Source organism: Apiospora phragmitis (genome assembly GCF_038363925.1).
Source record: "Apiospora phragmitis strain CBS 135458 chromosome Unknown utg000010l:1.0-9815664.0:1.0-9183399.0, whole genome shotgun sequence".
NCBI classification, from domain to species: domain Eukaryota; kingdom Fungi; phylum Ascomycota; class Sordariomycetes; order Amphisphaeriales; family Apiosporaceae; genus Apiospora; species Apiospora phragmitis.
This window is the reverse complement of record NW_027117409.1, coordinates 8,284,815-8,297,358: the sequence shown is the minus strand read 5'-3', so window position 1 is coordinate 8,297,358 and position 12,544 is coordinate 8,284,815. Positions and strand designations below refer to the sequence as shown.

Genomic DNA, 12,544 nt, shown 5'->3' with positions numbered 1-12,544 from the left:
GTTGGATGGGCGGAGAAGGCTTGCGGCAAGCCTGGAAGTCTCTGTGGTTGCGCTATGAACTCGACTAACATCGTCAGGGATAAGTAGTAGCACCTTTGCTATCCTAAGCAGGAAGAAAGCCCTAGTTTGTTGGGCTGTAGTCCGGTAAAGTCGACGCCCCCGATGATGACGGCGGCAAGTGATAGTTTGGAAGACAGAAAGAAGATAACACTCGGTCCCTCTAACTTCGACTTGAGCGGAGCGGCCTCCGCGTTCCAGAAGTGAAGAAGTTCATTTAGAAGTGGATCACGTGGGCGAATACAAGGGATCGGACCTCGGCTCCGTCCAACCAATAAACTTGAATCTTCAAGTCCGCATGTAGTAAGTCGTATAAAGTAAGTACACATACAGCACACAGCAGTGAAACGTAACAAGACACCAAGTGTTGCTGGCAATGAAGGTCGTATATGAACAATCTAATTCTCCATAGCTACCTAAAATACGTAACCCTGAAAAGACCCTCGCAAATTGTCTTGAAAGAGAATGAGTAGTTCCAAAAATAGCCTCCTATACATGATAACTCCTTGCGTAACGCTCATCATATTGAAACCCACAACACCGATAACCACCCTATATGTATCATATCCGCCCCGTTGCGCCATAAACCAGCCTCTGGGAAAGTTTCCAGCCAGCTTACCCAGTTTACATGATAGCACAAGAAGATGCCATCGTCCTGGCGCGCCGCCGTCCAGCACCGGCGCCTTCCTCATCGGCATGCAACTGCTGAGCCTCCCGAGCTCTGCGTCGCCTGCGGCGGATGCCCGCTCCACCCGCGCCGGCCTCCTCAATGGCCTGCATGTAGTCCGCCCATTTTCGCTCCAGCCTGCCGGCAGCGAGGAAATCGCCTCGCAGAACTCTCTGTGTGTGCTGGTCCACAGTCTGTTGCCAGCTGTACAGGCACTTCAGACCGATAATCTCTGTCGGGTAGGTCGGGGTAGTCCCGGAGGGCTGACGGATCTCGGCGTTCCAGGAGAGAACCTCACGAATGCCAGTCCAAGATACCATGGAACAATCGTAAACAACCAGGCGCAGGCCAACATACGGCCGAGCCTCATAGGTTGACGAGCGGGCAGCACGGGATCGAACCATGGCGGAAGCTTCTGCGAGCACAAGATCGCCAATGCGGGTATTGTCCATCTCAATGTTCTTGAGGCTGGTACAGTTCTTGATGACCGGTATCATGCCCGTGTCGCTGATGTTCTCGCAGTAGCCGACGGACAGGTGTTCAAGCTTTGACGCGCAAGGGGCTTTAGCCAAATGCTTCGACAGAAAGCTGTTCGTAAGTTCAGTCAGGTCTTCCAACTCAAGGTGGGTAAGACGCGGGGTGCTGGCCACGAGGGGCTCAAGTGCGGAGTCGGTTATAGCACTGCAGCCGCTGAGTCGCAGCCCTTCAAGTTCTGGTAACAATTGGGCCAGTGCCTCAACACCGTGGTTGGTCAAGCTCTTACAACGACTCAAGTCCAAGTGACGCAGCTTTCTAGCCGGTACAATCGGCCTGTCTGTGAGTATATCCACAGAAGGTCTGACACCATGGAGCATAGTTCGAAGTGCTACATCGTTTAGCTCCGTACAGCCACTTAGGACCAGATGTTCGAGGTTGTTCGTTTCAAAAATGGCCTTGGCGACTTCTTGGTTATCAAAACCCCTGATCTCCCCGGCCCGTAAGTCTCGAAGTTTGGGGCATCCAAGGACCACCATCCTAATGCCCTTAGCATCCATTGACTTGCACCAGGACACGTTCAAAGCCTCCAGTTGCGGGCAGTGCTGTGAGACGATTTTGCAGGTACTGTTGCTCACTGCAGGTAGGCCAGTAAGATTGAGATTTGCGAGTCGTTGGTTGGCTTTGATCAAAGAATGCAAAGTGGCGCCGGGAAGGTTACGGCAGCCTTCAAGAGTTGCGTTGATCAGGTTTTGGCATGCCCTAACAACAACCTCTGTTTTCCGTTCGTGCTCGACTTGGACACAGCCCCTCAAGTTGAGATCTTTGATAAACGGACCGGCGGCAGTGATAATTTTGACCAGGGATTCGGCAGGAATATGTTCGTAGAAGTCCGAGGCATCAAGGTTGGTCCACAACTGGCCGTCAAAGCAATACCCATGGAACTCCTTGTTGAGTATAGACATGCGAACGAGCTCTTTTGGTTCCAAGTAGGACAATATCTGCACCCGTATCTCGTCGGGCATATTAGCCCAGAAGTCATAAGGCGGCTTTCGCGTAGTGCCGGAGCGGGAGCGGGCCGTTACTAAGTCGGCAGGCAGTGCGATCGAGCTTGGTGTCAGACATGGCGAAGATCCATGTACAAGCTTTCGGACGGCAAGTCGGGAGTCGTGTTCCTCAAATTCAGGAAATTCGGTCGTCGGAGTGCCAGGAGAGGTATGGGCAAGGTATCCAGGAGATGCCGCACCCGATGGATACTGAGCAAACGGCGAGTTTCCCGAAAGACTGACACACGACAAGCTACCCCGGATGGCATAGGGTGATTGAGATGAGCGAGAGCGTTTCGACTGGCGCAACGAAGAAGACGAAGAGATACGCTGGATTTCTCGCAGTAGCCGTTGCCGGCGCTTTCCTTTGATAGGGCCCTCAGGTTGAGTTACACCTGGTAATTCCTCGTTCACCAACCCCTCCACCAGGCTGCTTGAAGGCACATGCGTATCTGCCGAGATATCCGCCATAGCTGCAGTGTTGAACAGAAGTGTGCACAGAGATGTGATGTAGCAAAAGCAAGGCGCCCGATGCAATTGATAAGGACAGGATCAACTAAGCAAGCCCTTTCACAGCAGCATCCCCTTCTGGATTGTCAGCAGTAGATGATGCTGTTGTCGTCGGTAGGACAGACTCAGAAGGGTTGGGTGGGTGGAATGCGGGGCGGTCGTGTATTTGGAGAGCGAAGGAGTCTAAAAGCGAATGATTGACGTTTACGAACGAGTCAAAAGCTGTTGGTGTCTCTCAGCGCTGTCCCAGTTAGGTTTCTAGATGCAGGAACATTCCCTGAAATATCTAGATAGAGGGAAGAATGAACGTCTATGAGGGAAGATAGGATGGAGAAAGTCGGGGTGCCTGAGACTTGTATAGACTAGAGGCTGAGAATTCCGACGAGGCGAGGTGCATATGGAGCGTGGGAAGATGGCTACTACTAGTAGCAGACGGATAAATAGTAGCCAAAAACGGTTGGAAAAGACCTCAAAGCAGATCCACTGATGGGGAGGTCTGAATGGTTGGGTGCTTGGCCAGGCCCGGGGAAACGAGCTGCCTGTCTCCTCGTGTTAGAGTCTGGCGTGGCAGCTACTGTGCTCTAGTAGTTGACTCGGTCGGTTCAAACGCGAAGGTCGGCTCGTTTCCGGCTGACTCGCCCGCTTATATGTACGAAGTGAGTGAGCAGGCCTGCGGGTTCAAGATAAGCCTTCTCCTACACTCAGAACGCACCTTGTTGAAGCTCCGTGGAAGCAAAGCAAAGCGGTAAGGTTAAGGGTTATCAGTGATGGTTCCCAAGATGCAACGGGCTTATCACGAGAAGCGTACAATCAACATGGCAATGTTTGGTGGAACACCAGGTAACGGCCCCATTTCTGCCCATCTGACCATGCTAGAATTCAGACGGGAAACATCCAACCGTCCAGAACCTCGGGCGTTATCGTGGAGAAAACAAACACCACTGATCCAATAGAGGGGCAGCAAAAGGAGGAACACCAAATGGTGGGGTGAGTGAGCCCCCAGAACCGAGACCCTTGTTTTTTTCCGTGAGGGGGAGCCAGAGGATGGACAGGGGGTAGCCTATGCAACCAACGCCCACTAGAGGGCGCGGAGGGGAAGGAATGTTCTTATTCCATGCATGGTGTGTCTTGGCGCTTCTCGCCCTCCACACATCCATCGTTCGAATGTGATGCGAGATGTGCGCTTGACTTGGCCAGCGACCTGGCTGGCTGCTCCTAATTCCGATCCAGCTACTCTGTTTGTCCAGCTGAGGGGCGGGTGGCAGTTGTTCAGATGGTCAGGAAAAGGCTGGGTTGGATCATGTGTGTTGCCCGGGACGGCCATCGACTGTCGCTATCTTTCTGCTCTTATCAAACCACCTGCACAAGGACTTGTCATCAGGACAAACGCCAAAGCAACGTCGGTTTAAACATGTCTCACCATTTCGAGATACGCCCCTTCTGACTTTCCTCATGGGCATAGAGTTATCAGCTCAAACAATGTGCCAAAAGGAGCCGTACGGCAAGAAGTACGGCCCGCCATGCTGGTCTGATGTGATATGCTTGCTGACCTTGCAGGCTCGGACTCGGAACCCCGACTTACCTACAGCGCTTTAAAGCCACGAAGTATGTGGACGAGCCTGGCTGCCTGGCGTTCTGGACGGCCCAGCGACGGCGTATAAAAAAGCGATATTAAATAAAAATCACTAAAATTATATCCAGTAAAATACTATCCTTATACCGAATACCTCGGTTATTACATAAATGTAATACCCCCCACCTCCTTCTCCAGTTTCTCTCAGCTAGCTCCATTCCAGTAAACAGGGCCCTGGAGCCTCCAGAAGGGGCCTCTATCTGATAGGAGCATTCTAGGGGCAAAGGGTCAAAGAGGTCGGCTCTATGTAAGTAAGTTCTCAGTGTATTACATTCAATGTTGTTTCCGATATATTGGTTGAAGCAATGGTAAAGTTGCGCTCGTTGTTGCGCATGCCCAATGTGCGAGACCACCCGATGACTACATCGTAGAATCGTACATACATCTTGACGGCACAAGAGCTCCATGCACTCACTGGCATAATCCCAAGCAGTGGAATTCGCTCTAGGGGCGTTGCCTAGGTTAATTTCAGAGCAGTATTTCTAGCCAACCGCTAAGAACAACATGTTTGTTGTTTCTGTTACCTGCTCAGAGACGAGGTTGTTAACTCAAATGACTCGTGCTTATAACCTAACCGCTCGAGTGCTTCAGTATACAATGATCTATCGAAAGGGTACCAACCTATGGGTTCTCAGCTGGGTTGGCCCTGGTGACCTTCACTCGCAATGAGTTTGAAGCTTGAAACGGGCATTGCGAAGATGCGGGTACGGAAGCTCCAGCAGAAGGGCAAACAGACGTTTAAATATCTAAAGTCAAACTATCGTGAGCGCACAATGGCCCGTCCATAGGGCACAGTTTCGTAGAGACTTTGCCTAAGGTAGTAGGAAGATATAGCAAAATATTGATCAAATGTTTCCGCCCCTTCCCCTTAAATTTAAATGACCGTGTGCAATGTGGCCGAGAACGGCACACTATTAACTACACACTATTTTGGGTAAACAGGTAATATTACGTGCCCGGGTCTTAGTATAAACTTATATGCCTAAGCACTCAGACCGCTATCACAATAAGGACAAGAGTGACAAGTATGAGCATACCCGGTAAACCTGTAAACTTCTCAATAGTGTATCGAGCCGGCGAGGTTCTTCCGTCTTAACGAACACCTACTACCTCGGGTTATTTCTTTATAGAGATGTGATAGTGGACTTCGTACCTATACTATTAGGCAGTGCTTCCTAGGGTTAACTAATACCCCTGAGAACAAGCACTCAGCATGAAGTACATGTGGCCCCGAGCGGCATCGAAACGCCAAGTGTTCCCATACCTGTAATAAGTGATCCGGGTCTTCTAAATTCGATTTTTCTCTGCATCATAGGAAGTTACCTTCGCTTATTCCTATCGATGCCCACATGCAATCTAGGAGTTCCCAAGGCCTTGATGTTGGGAAAACATACTAGGAAGCTGTCACGCTTGAACTTGACACTTGCCTATGATGCTTGATCAGGTGATCAACTGGCTTTCCTACCACAACGGCCACTCGGGACTTTGTAATCAATATGATTCTTGACTTGCCTCAATCATGAGATTTGCGAAGATCGATTGCTCGAAGTAAGTAGGCCAGCTATATGTAGGATACATACATCAGGACAACCCCACCAACCATGGCCAGCTCGGATAAAAGCGCATACTGTCCGTGAGCTATGCTGGACTCCTAGCCCCCCACACTCCCAACTATGATGCTCACTTGCACCACCGACATAGATCATTGGATCTGTGTTAAGCAATACCGCCGTCTATCGGACTGTGTTGAGCAATACTGCAGCTGCAGAAGCACCCTTCCGCGGACAAACCAGAAGTGACAATGATGCACTGCTGCATTCACCTAGCACCGAGATAGCTTGACCTGCCCTATCTACTCCATATGGATCCTACCCTGAAAGTCGCCTGTGGCGCGCGTCTTGGCACGTTTTCGAGAAGGGTTCGCAGCGGGGAATCGAAGGCCGCCTACCCCTACTGACTTAGCATCAACCTGCGAAGCGGGTCCAGCAGAAGACGATACCGAAGGGAAGAAGACCTCTAGCCTTTTGCAGTGTGACATCATAACACAAGATGACGGCTTTCCATTCTCGGGTGGATGTTGTGGTCGGTGAAGCAGCAATAGAGGCCTTTCGTGCGAATGGATATACTGCAAGTATCTACGAAGGCATCTGTTTTTGCTTGCTGTCTTGAAACTACTTCCAGCATACATTGCCTGTTTGACCTAATAATAAATGTTTTCAGTAGCACATATAGTCGATACACTACTATCCTATCAGAAAAATCGGTTTCCTGTGCCTGACTCCTCTATTCCACTCTGGACCGCAAAGCCTTTGATTCCACAACTTATTCGTCTTTTTTTTCCCAAGCCTCACTTTTTCCCCACTGAGACGAGACGGGAGGGAGAACGACTAAATAGTACGGCAGGCAAGGCCTTAATACGAGGCACGGTTTAGCAATTTAGGTCCACGTTGCGCTGGATGCCTCCTGCAGGCCTCGTCCTGTTGGACACTTGTTGCAAGAGGCCACACAAAACATACCTACGAACCCGCAACCGGAAGTTATTAATATAGAACCACTCTGTGAGCTTTTGTGTTTTCATGACACAAGGTGCGGCTCTAGCCGTGTGTTGTTCAACCTGAGATTTTTGGGCCGTGGACTAATACGACCTACATTACATTACACGTGCAGCACACCCAACAGCGTACGGTGTTAGACGGAAAAGCCGGCACCTGCAATCTTTTACTTTGCGAAGTAAAGCAAATAATAACCCTACTACAAGGTACGCTGTACGTGCAGTTAAGCGGACACAAAGAAAAGAAGCCAAGTATATCAGGAATAGGATCCCCTACCTTGGTGCATCTGCTACTCCGGAATTGGGACCGGAAAACTCTGACCTGAGGAGTGAGTCTGAGGAATAGGTTCCGCGAGCTACCCCTCTGTTGGTAAAGCAACAGGCATCGTGTAGCAGTTTAAAGCACCTGACTAACACATCGGGGACCCAATCATAGCTCCGACAGGAAATCTTAACTCCCCGAGACTGCTCATGAGACGAACAAAATCGAGACGAATCAACAAGCCAACAACCTCGAAGAACATTTGTATCAACCGTCCGTCGTGTTCGTGGACATTCTTTTGTATATATATAAAAACGTATATTCAAAAGGTAGGTACCTACCCGCCTGCAAGGCTTTTTCTTATTGCAATACGAAATACCCTCAACAGGTGACCACCTTCGGGATTGAGTTGCCTTACGAAGGAAGGCCTGCTCTCTCTTGGTGCGAAGCTTACCTCTCTTAAGTGTGAAAAGAGAGCGAGCACCTTTCTTCCTCTTCAATCACCTGGCTGGGCCTCAGACTGACTCCATTCCTGGAACTACTTGCGTCTAGCTCAAGTACCAGCTCTTTTTATTAAACTTGTACGACAACCAGCGTATTCTTCAAGGCTTCCGTCGCTGTCACCCCGACCACTAAAAGGAAGGTTACCTGCCTAACCTACGAACGAACCTGAGCACCCAAGCACCCAAACACCTAACCTACTTGACTTTTACCCCGCGCATTTGACGTCCATCACCCGGTACATAGCCGCCACTCTCGTCGGTGTCAGTGCTGCATCCGCCTGACCTACTGGCCTGACTGCCTGTCTTGCAGCGCACTGACTGGACCAAACCCCAAACCTGCCTGCCTGCCTGCGCCATTGTCGTTTTCCCGAGGCTTGGATTGGAGCGATTCCTACCTACTAATCTTCATCGACCATTCCTCCCTCCTTGGGAAAGACTACTTGCCCCCCCCCCCCCGCTGCTTGCTCTTCCTTTGAGCTTCCACGCGGCCTCCTTGTATAATCCTTCTATTTGCGATCAATTATGAAACATTTTCATGGGGGGAACCAGGGACACGGTGAGTTTTGGAATCGTTGCGACTCTAGACCTACAAACTCCCAACACCATTTTCAACCTTCCCTTCGGCAACTGCAAATTTCCACACTGGTCCCAGCACCGTTCCTAAGGAACTTTGCCTTTCTTCGCAGCTTTTAGGAATGGGAACTGATGGAAATGGTTCGATAAAAGGCGCCGACCCCGACGACAAGCCTCATGACGGAGAGCCACAGCGCGGCCGCGGCCGGAACAAGCTCTCGCCTACCTTGCAAATCCCCAAAAACCGAAGCACCGGAAATCTCGCTGTCGTCACCGAAGATGCAGAGGCCCTCGAGAGGCAGCAGCAGGAGTCAACATCGAGAGTACGCTTTTCGTTTGACGCGGGATCAGGACTTAGTGCAGACTATGACTCGGTTACAAGGTGCGAATACGTCTCCATTCCCCCCTCCAACTTCGTTATTATTGCCGCCCCTCCGAGCGATTATCCCCCGACCTTGACTTCCCCCGAAGCACACCGTACACTGTACTTTGGAGCGGCAGACATGTGCCTGCTGGCTCAGCGGTGTTAGTCGTCTGTACACCGTCCTTTCACCACCTGGGTTACATCACATGCACCAGGTCCCTTACCTGCACTTGCTTACGTTGGTCACATTCCACGTCTTGCACTGCCATTACCTTACGCACCTGGCCATGCCAATGCCACATAGACAGAAATAAATATATCTTTTTACGAATGTTGTATTGATGATTTGCGAGTATAGGTCTTCCCTCATAACAGACCACGATCATGGCCTCGGTCTCTCTGGTCTGCGACGCATCCGCCAGCACCAGCCCATGCGTACTCCCACCTTGCCCTCCTCTGCTGCATCTTCCCGAAGTCCCTCTGCTGGCATTCCGAGGTCGTCGTCTATGATCTCCATGATGCCTTCAGGCCTATCATCCGGCCCGGCCTCTCCTAGCTTCACCGAGGATCTCTCCCGCTTCCCATCCGAATCGTTGCACTCGTTCTCGTTTGCACACCAGTCCGAAGACTTCATTCACAATCGCCAGAACGTCCTGAAGCGGTCGTTAGAATTCATGAGAGATAAAATGGGATGGGCCGCAGCATCGAATGCTGCAATGGCGAGCGCACAGGCTAGATTGACCGGCGATGTAGAGATGCAGAGCATGCTCGATTTGCTGGCAAAGGCACAGCTGGTAGGTGCCGGTAACCTATCGGCCTCGGACTCAACTTTCGTACCCGGCCCTTTGACTGGACCTGCTCTCACGGCCGGGGAGAATGTGTTTGAAAAGGACTTCATTCCCAGAACTAGTAGTCCAGACTCGTACGGGACCCCAATGGCGTCCCCAGTCGGTTTAAGAGCTCGCGTGGAGGAATCGGCAACGGAAACGCTTGCCAAGACCAACGACGAACAGAATTCGAAACCGCTGCCCTCAGTGAAAAACCAGACAGATTCCGAAGCTTCATCTCGCACTCCTACAAACGAAAGCGCCGCCACTGCGACCACCGCCAAGACTTCGCCGCCATGTTCCAGAAAGCCGAGCTTGAAACGAACCTACACAGACGTGGCTCCCGTCTCAATGCAACAAAAGCTGATGGACGCCATGGCTCAACCATTCGTACCGGGCCAGGCTGGGTCGACAGTATCGGCATATCCCGAGGCACTACTATCTCCGATGCTGTCGGCACAGCCTAGTTTCAATGGTCCTCCTGCTCTTGGCTCTGCGGTGCATGGGCACTCTACGAGATGGGTTCCTGCTGCGCAGGCCATTTTCACCACCGAATCGAAGCCTCCGTGGACTATTGTAGCTGCCAATGACCTAGCTTGCCTTGTATTTGGTGTCACCAAAGCCGAGGTTCGGAAGATGGGCATCTTGGAAGTCGTGCAAGAGGAGAGGCGGGCCTGGCTTGAGAGCAAACTATCGCATGCCGAACCTGAGTTGACCAAAGTCCAGACGCAAGAAACTCCCACATCACCACCGCCCACAAGCGGATCAAGCCTATTAGGGGGGCGTGGCGGCATTACTGCGCAGTTATTGAGCAAGCCCAATTCAAGATCGCAAACGCCAAAAGCACCAGTTCGCCGAGCGCAAACTGTCCATAGCGGAGATACGACGCCGTCCAAGCCGCGGGTAGACAATAGTCACGGCTCTTCCAAATCAAGAGGCGTTCTCTTGTGCGGTGATGTGGTGCCAATCCAAAAACGAAACGGTGCGACCGGATCAGCAAGTCTTTGGGTAAAAGAAAAGAGAGTGGGTTTAATATGGGTTCTCGAGGAGATCCACGAGGATGTCGCCTTTCTGACTCTGGATGAAGAGGGTACCGTTATCAAGATCAGAGGCGAGACAGGACCCCTGTTTGGCGATGAGATGCTGCAACCGGGCATGGACGTTGGCAGGCTTATACCTCGAATACCACGCCAAGGGATCGATCCTCGCCACGGCGCTATTGACTATGCGCAAATCGCAAAACGTAGATATTTCACTTGCCGCAATAGTGGTATGGCCAACATTCCGGCGACAATCCACCAGACTATGGGCGAGCCGGAACTGCGTGTGTCGAGCTTCCCCTCACATTGCGGGTATCGTGGTAGTTGAGCCGGATGAGATGAAGATCAAGAGCTCAAACTCGGTCTTCTGTGGCGCTCTTTTCGGCTACGAGAAATCAGAGGGCCTCCCCATCAACACGTTAATTCCCGATTTCGACCGAATTGTCACAACCCTCATCGAGCAAGAAGGTGTCGACTTGCACGATGGTATCGTCATACCCGAGCATAGTTTCCGAAAAGCAGCCATATTCCACGCTGTTCGAGATGGGCGGCCCGATGCCGCAACCAATTTCCTCAATCCCGAAGGGTTGCCAGCGAAGCACAGGGATGGGACATCGCTCAAGATCGACGTCCAAATGCGAGTCGTCAAAAGCGAGAGGCACTCCGGCCATGACAGTGGTGCGAGTGATGATGAGTCTTGTCCAATAGAGGAAGCGATAACCGCACACGATCCGGAGATAGTGTATGCATTGTGGATAACTTATTCCAGACACCTCCATGCGCCGAGAACGACTGCTACCGTAACTGGCTCACCACTTCTATCTGGCACAGCGACACCATTGCACCAGCCTTCGCCCGGACAAACAGTGGCACCGACACCACAGGACGCCGGGTCTGATTCAGACGAGCCTCGCAAGTCTTCTGTGGCTACAGGGTTGGCGCAACAACTCAAGGAGGTTGCGAAGACTGCAGCAGCTAAAATCACAGGCACTACGAAATCAGAGCAGCCACCGGTGCCACAGGTTATCGAGCCACACCCAGGCAAGAAAACGATCGACGACTTTGTTATACTGGAGGAAATGGGCCAGGGTGCTTATGGCCAAGTCAAATTAGCCCGCTATAAGTATGGCGATGGCCGAAAAGTTGTCCTGAAGTACGTCACCAAGCGGCGTATCCTTGTCGACACATGGACTAGAGATCGACGCCTGGGTACGGTGCCTTTAGAGATTCACGTCTTAGATTACCTTCGCAGGGACGGACTCAAACATCCCAACATCCAGGAGATGGAAGACTTCTTCGAGGACGACATAAACTACTATATTGAAATGGTACCTCACGGTTTGCCGGGGATGGATCTCTTCGACTACATCGAGCTGCGCGCCAACATGGAAGAAGACGAATGCCGCAGCATCTTTACTCAGGTGGCCAAAGCTATACACCACCTTCACATCAAGGCCAAGGTTGTGCATCGTGATATCAAAGACGAGAATGTGATATTGGATGGTGAGGGTCATATCAAGCTCATCGACTTCGGGAGTGCAGCATACATCAAGAGTGGGCCATTTGATGTCTTTGTAGGCACCATAGGTATGTTAACTCTGATTTCCTCCGTACTGTTACTCAAGCATGTGCTAAACCAGCTTGCAGATTATGCGGCCCCCGAAGTCTTGGCAGGTAAACCCTACGGTGGCAAAGAACAAGATGTCTGGGCTCTTGGTATTCTTTCTTTACACCATCATCTATAAGGAGAACCCGTTTTACAGCATTGATGAGATCATGGACCGTGATCTGCGGGTTCCCTACACGATCAGCGATGAGAGTATTGATCTCATACGCTGCATGCTCAACCGAGACGTCTCGCAGCGTTACGATATTACGCAGGTACTTGACCACCCTTGGTGTCAAATGAACGAGTAGACGACGAACACTGGAGCAGGTTGGGCCTAGCATAACGACGCAGATGGGGGTTGGAGGGTGGAGGATACTTGGCAGGAAAGGACAATAAAGGTGCAAGGGCCCAAGGCGCTCGAGATGCTT

General features: G+C 51.3%; 2 protein-coding genes across 2 annotated transcripts; one reads left to right on the top strand and one right to left on the bottom strand.

Moving 5' to 3' along the window:
- Positions 1-681: 681 nt before the first annotated feature.
- PG994_012287 (F-box domain protein) lies at positions 682-2,715 on the bottom strand (the record flags this gene model as incomplete). The annotated part of the gene is made up of 1 exon (XM_066863696.1): positions 682-2,715. The coding sequence occupies one exon, from the start codon at positions 2,713-2,715 to the stop codon at positions 682-684; it is 2,034 nt and encodes a 677-aa protein (XP_066712806.1).
- Positions 2,716-8,225: 5,510 nt separating this feature from the next.
- PG994_012286 (uncharacterized protein) lies at positions 8,226-12,424 on the top strand (the record flags this gene model as incomplete). Its single annotated transcript, XM_066863695.1, has 5 exons — positions 8,226-8,259; positions 8,397-8,801; positions 9,016-10,791; positions 10,832-12,081; positions 12,155-12,424. 5 exons carry the CDS (start codon positions 8,226-8,228, stop codon positions 12,422-12,424), a joined length of 3,735 nt encoding a protein of 1,244 aa, XP_066712805.1.
- Positions 12,425-12,544: the final 120 nt, after the last annotated feature.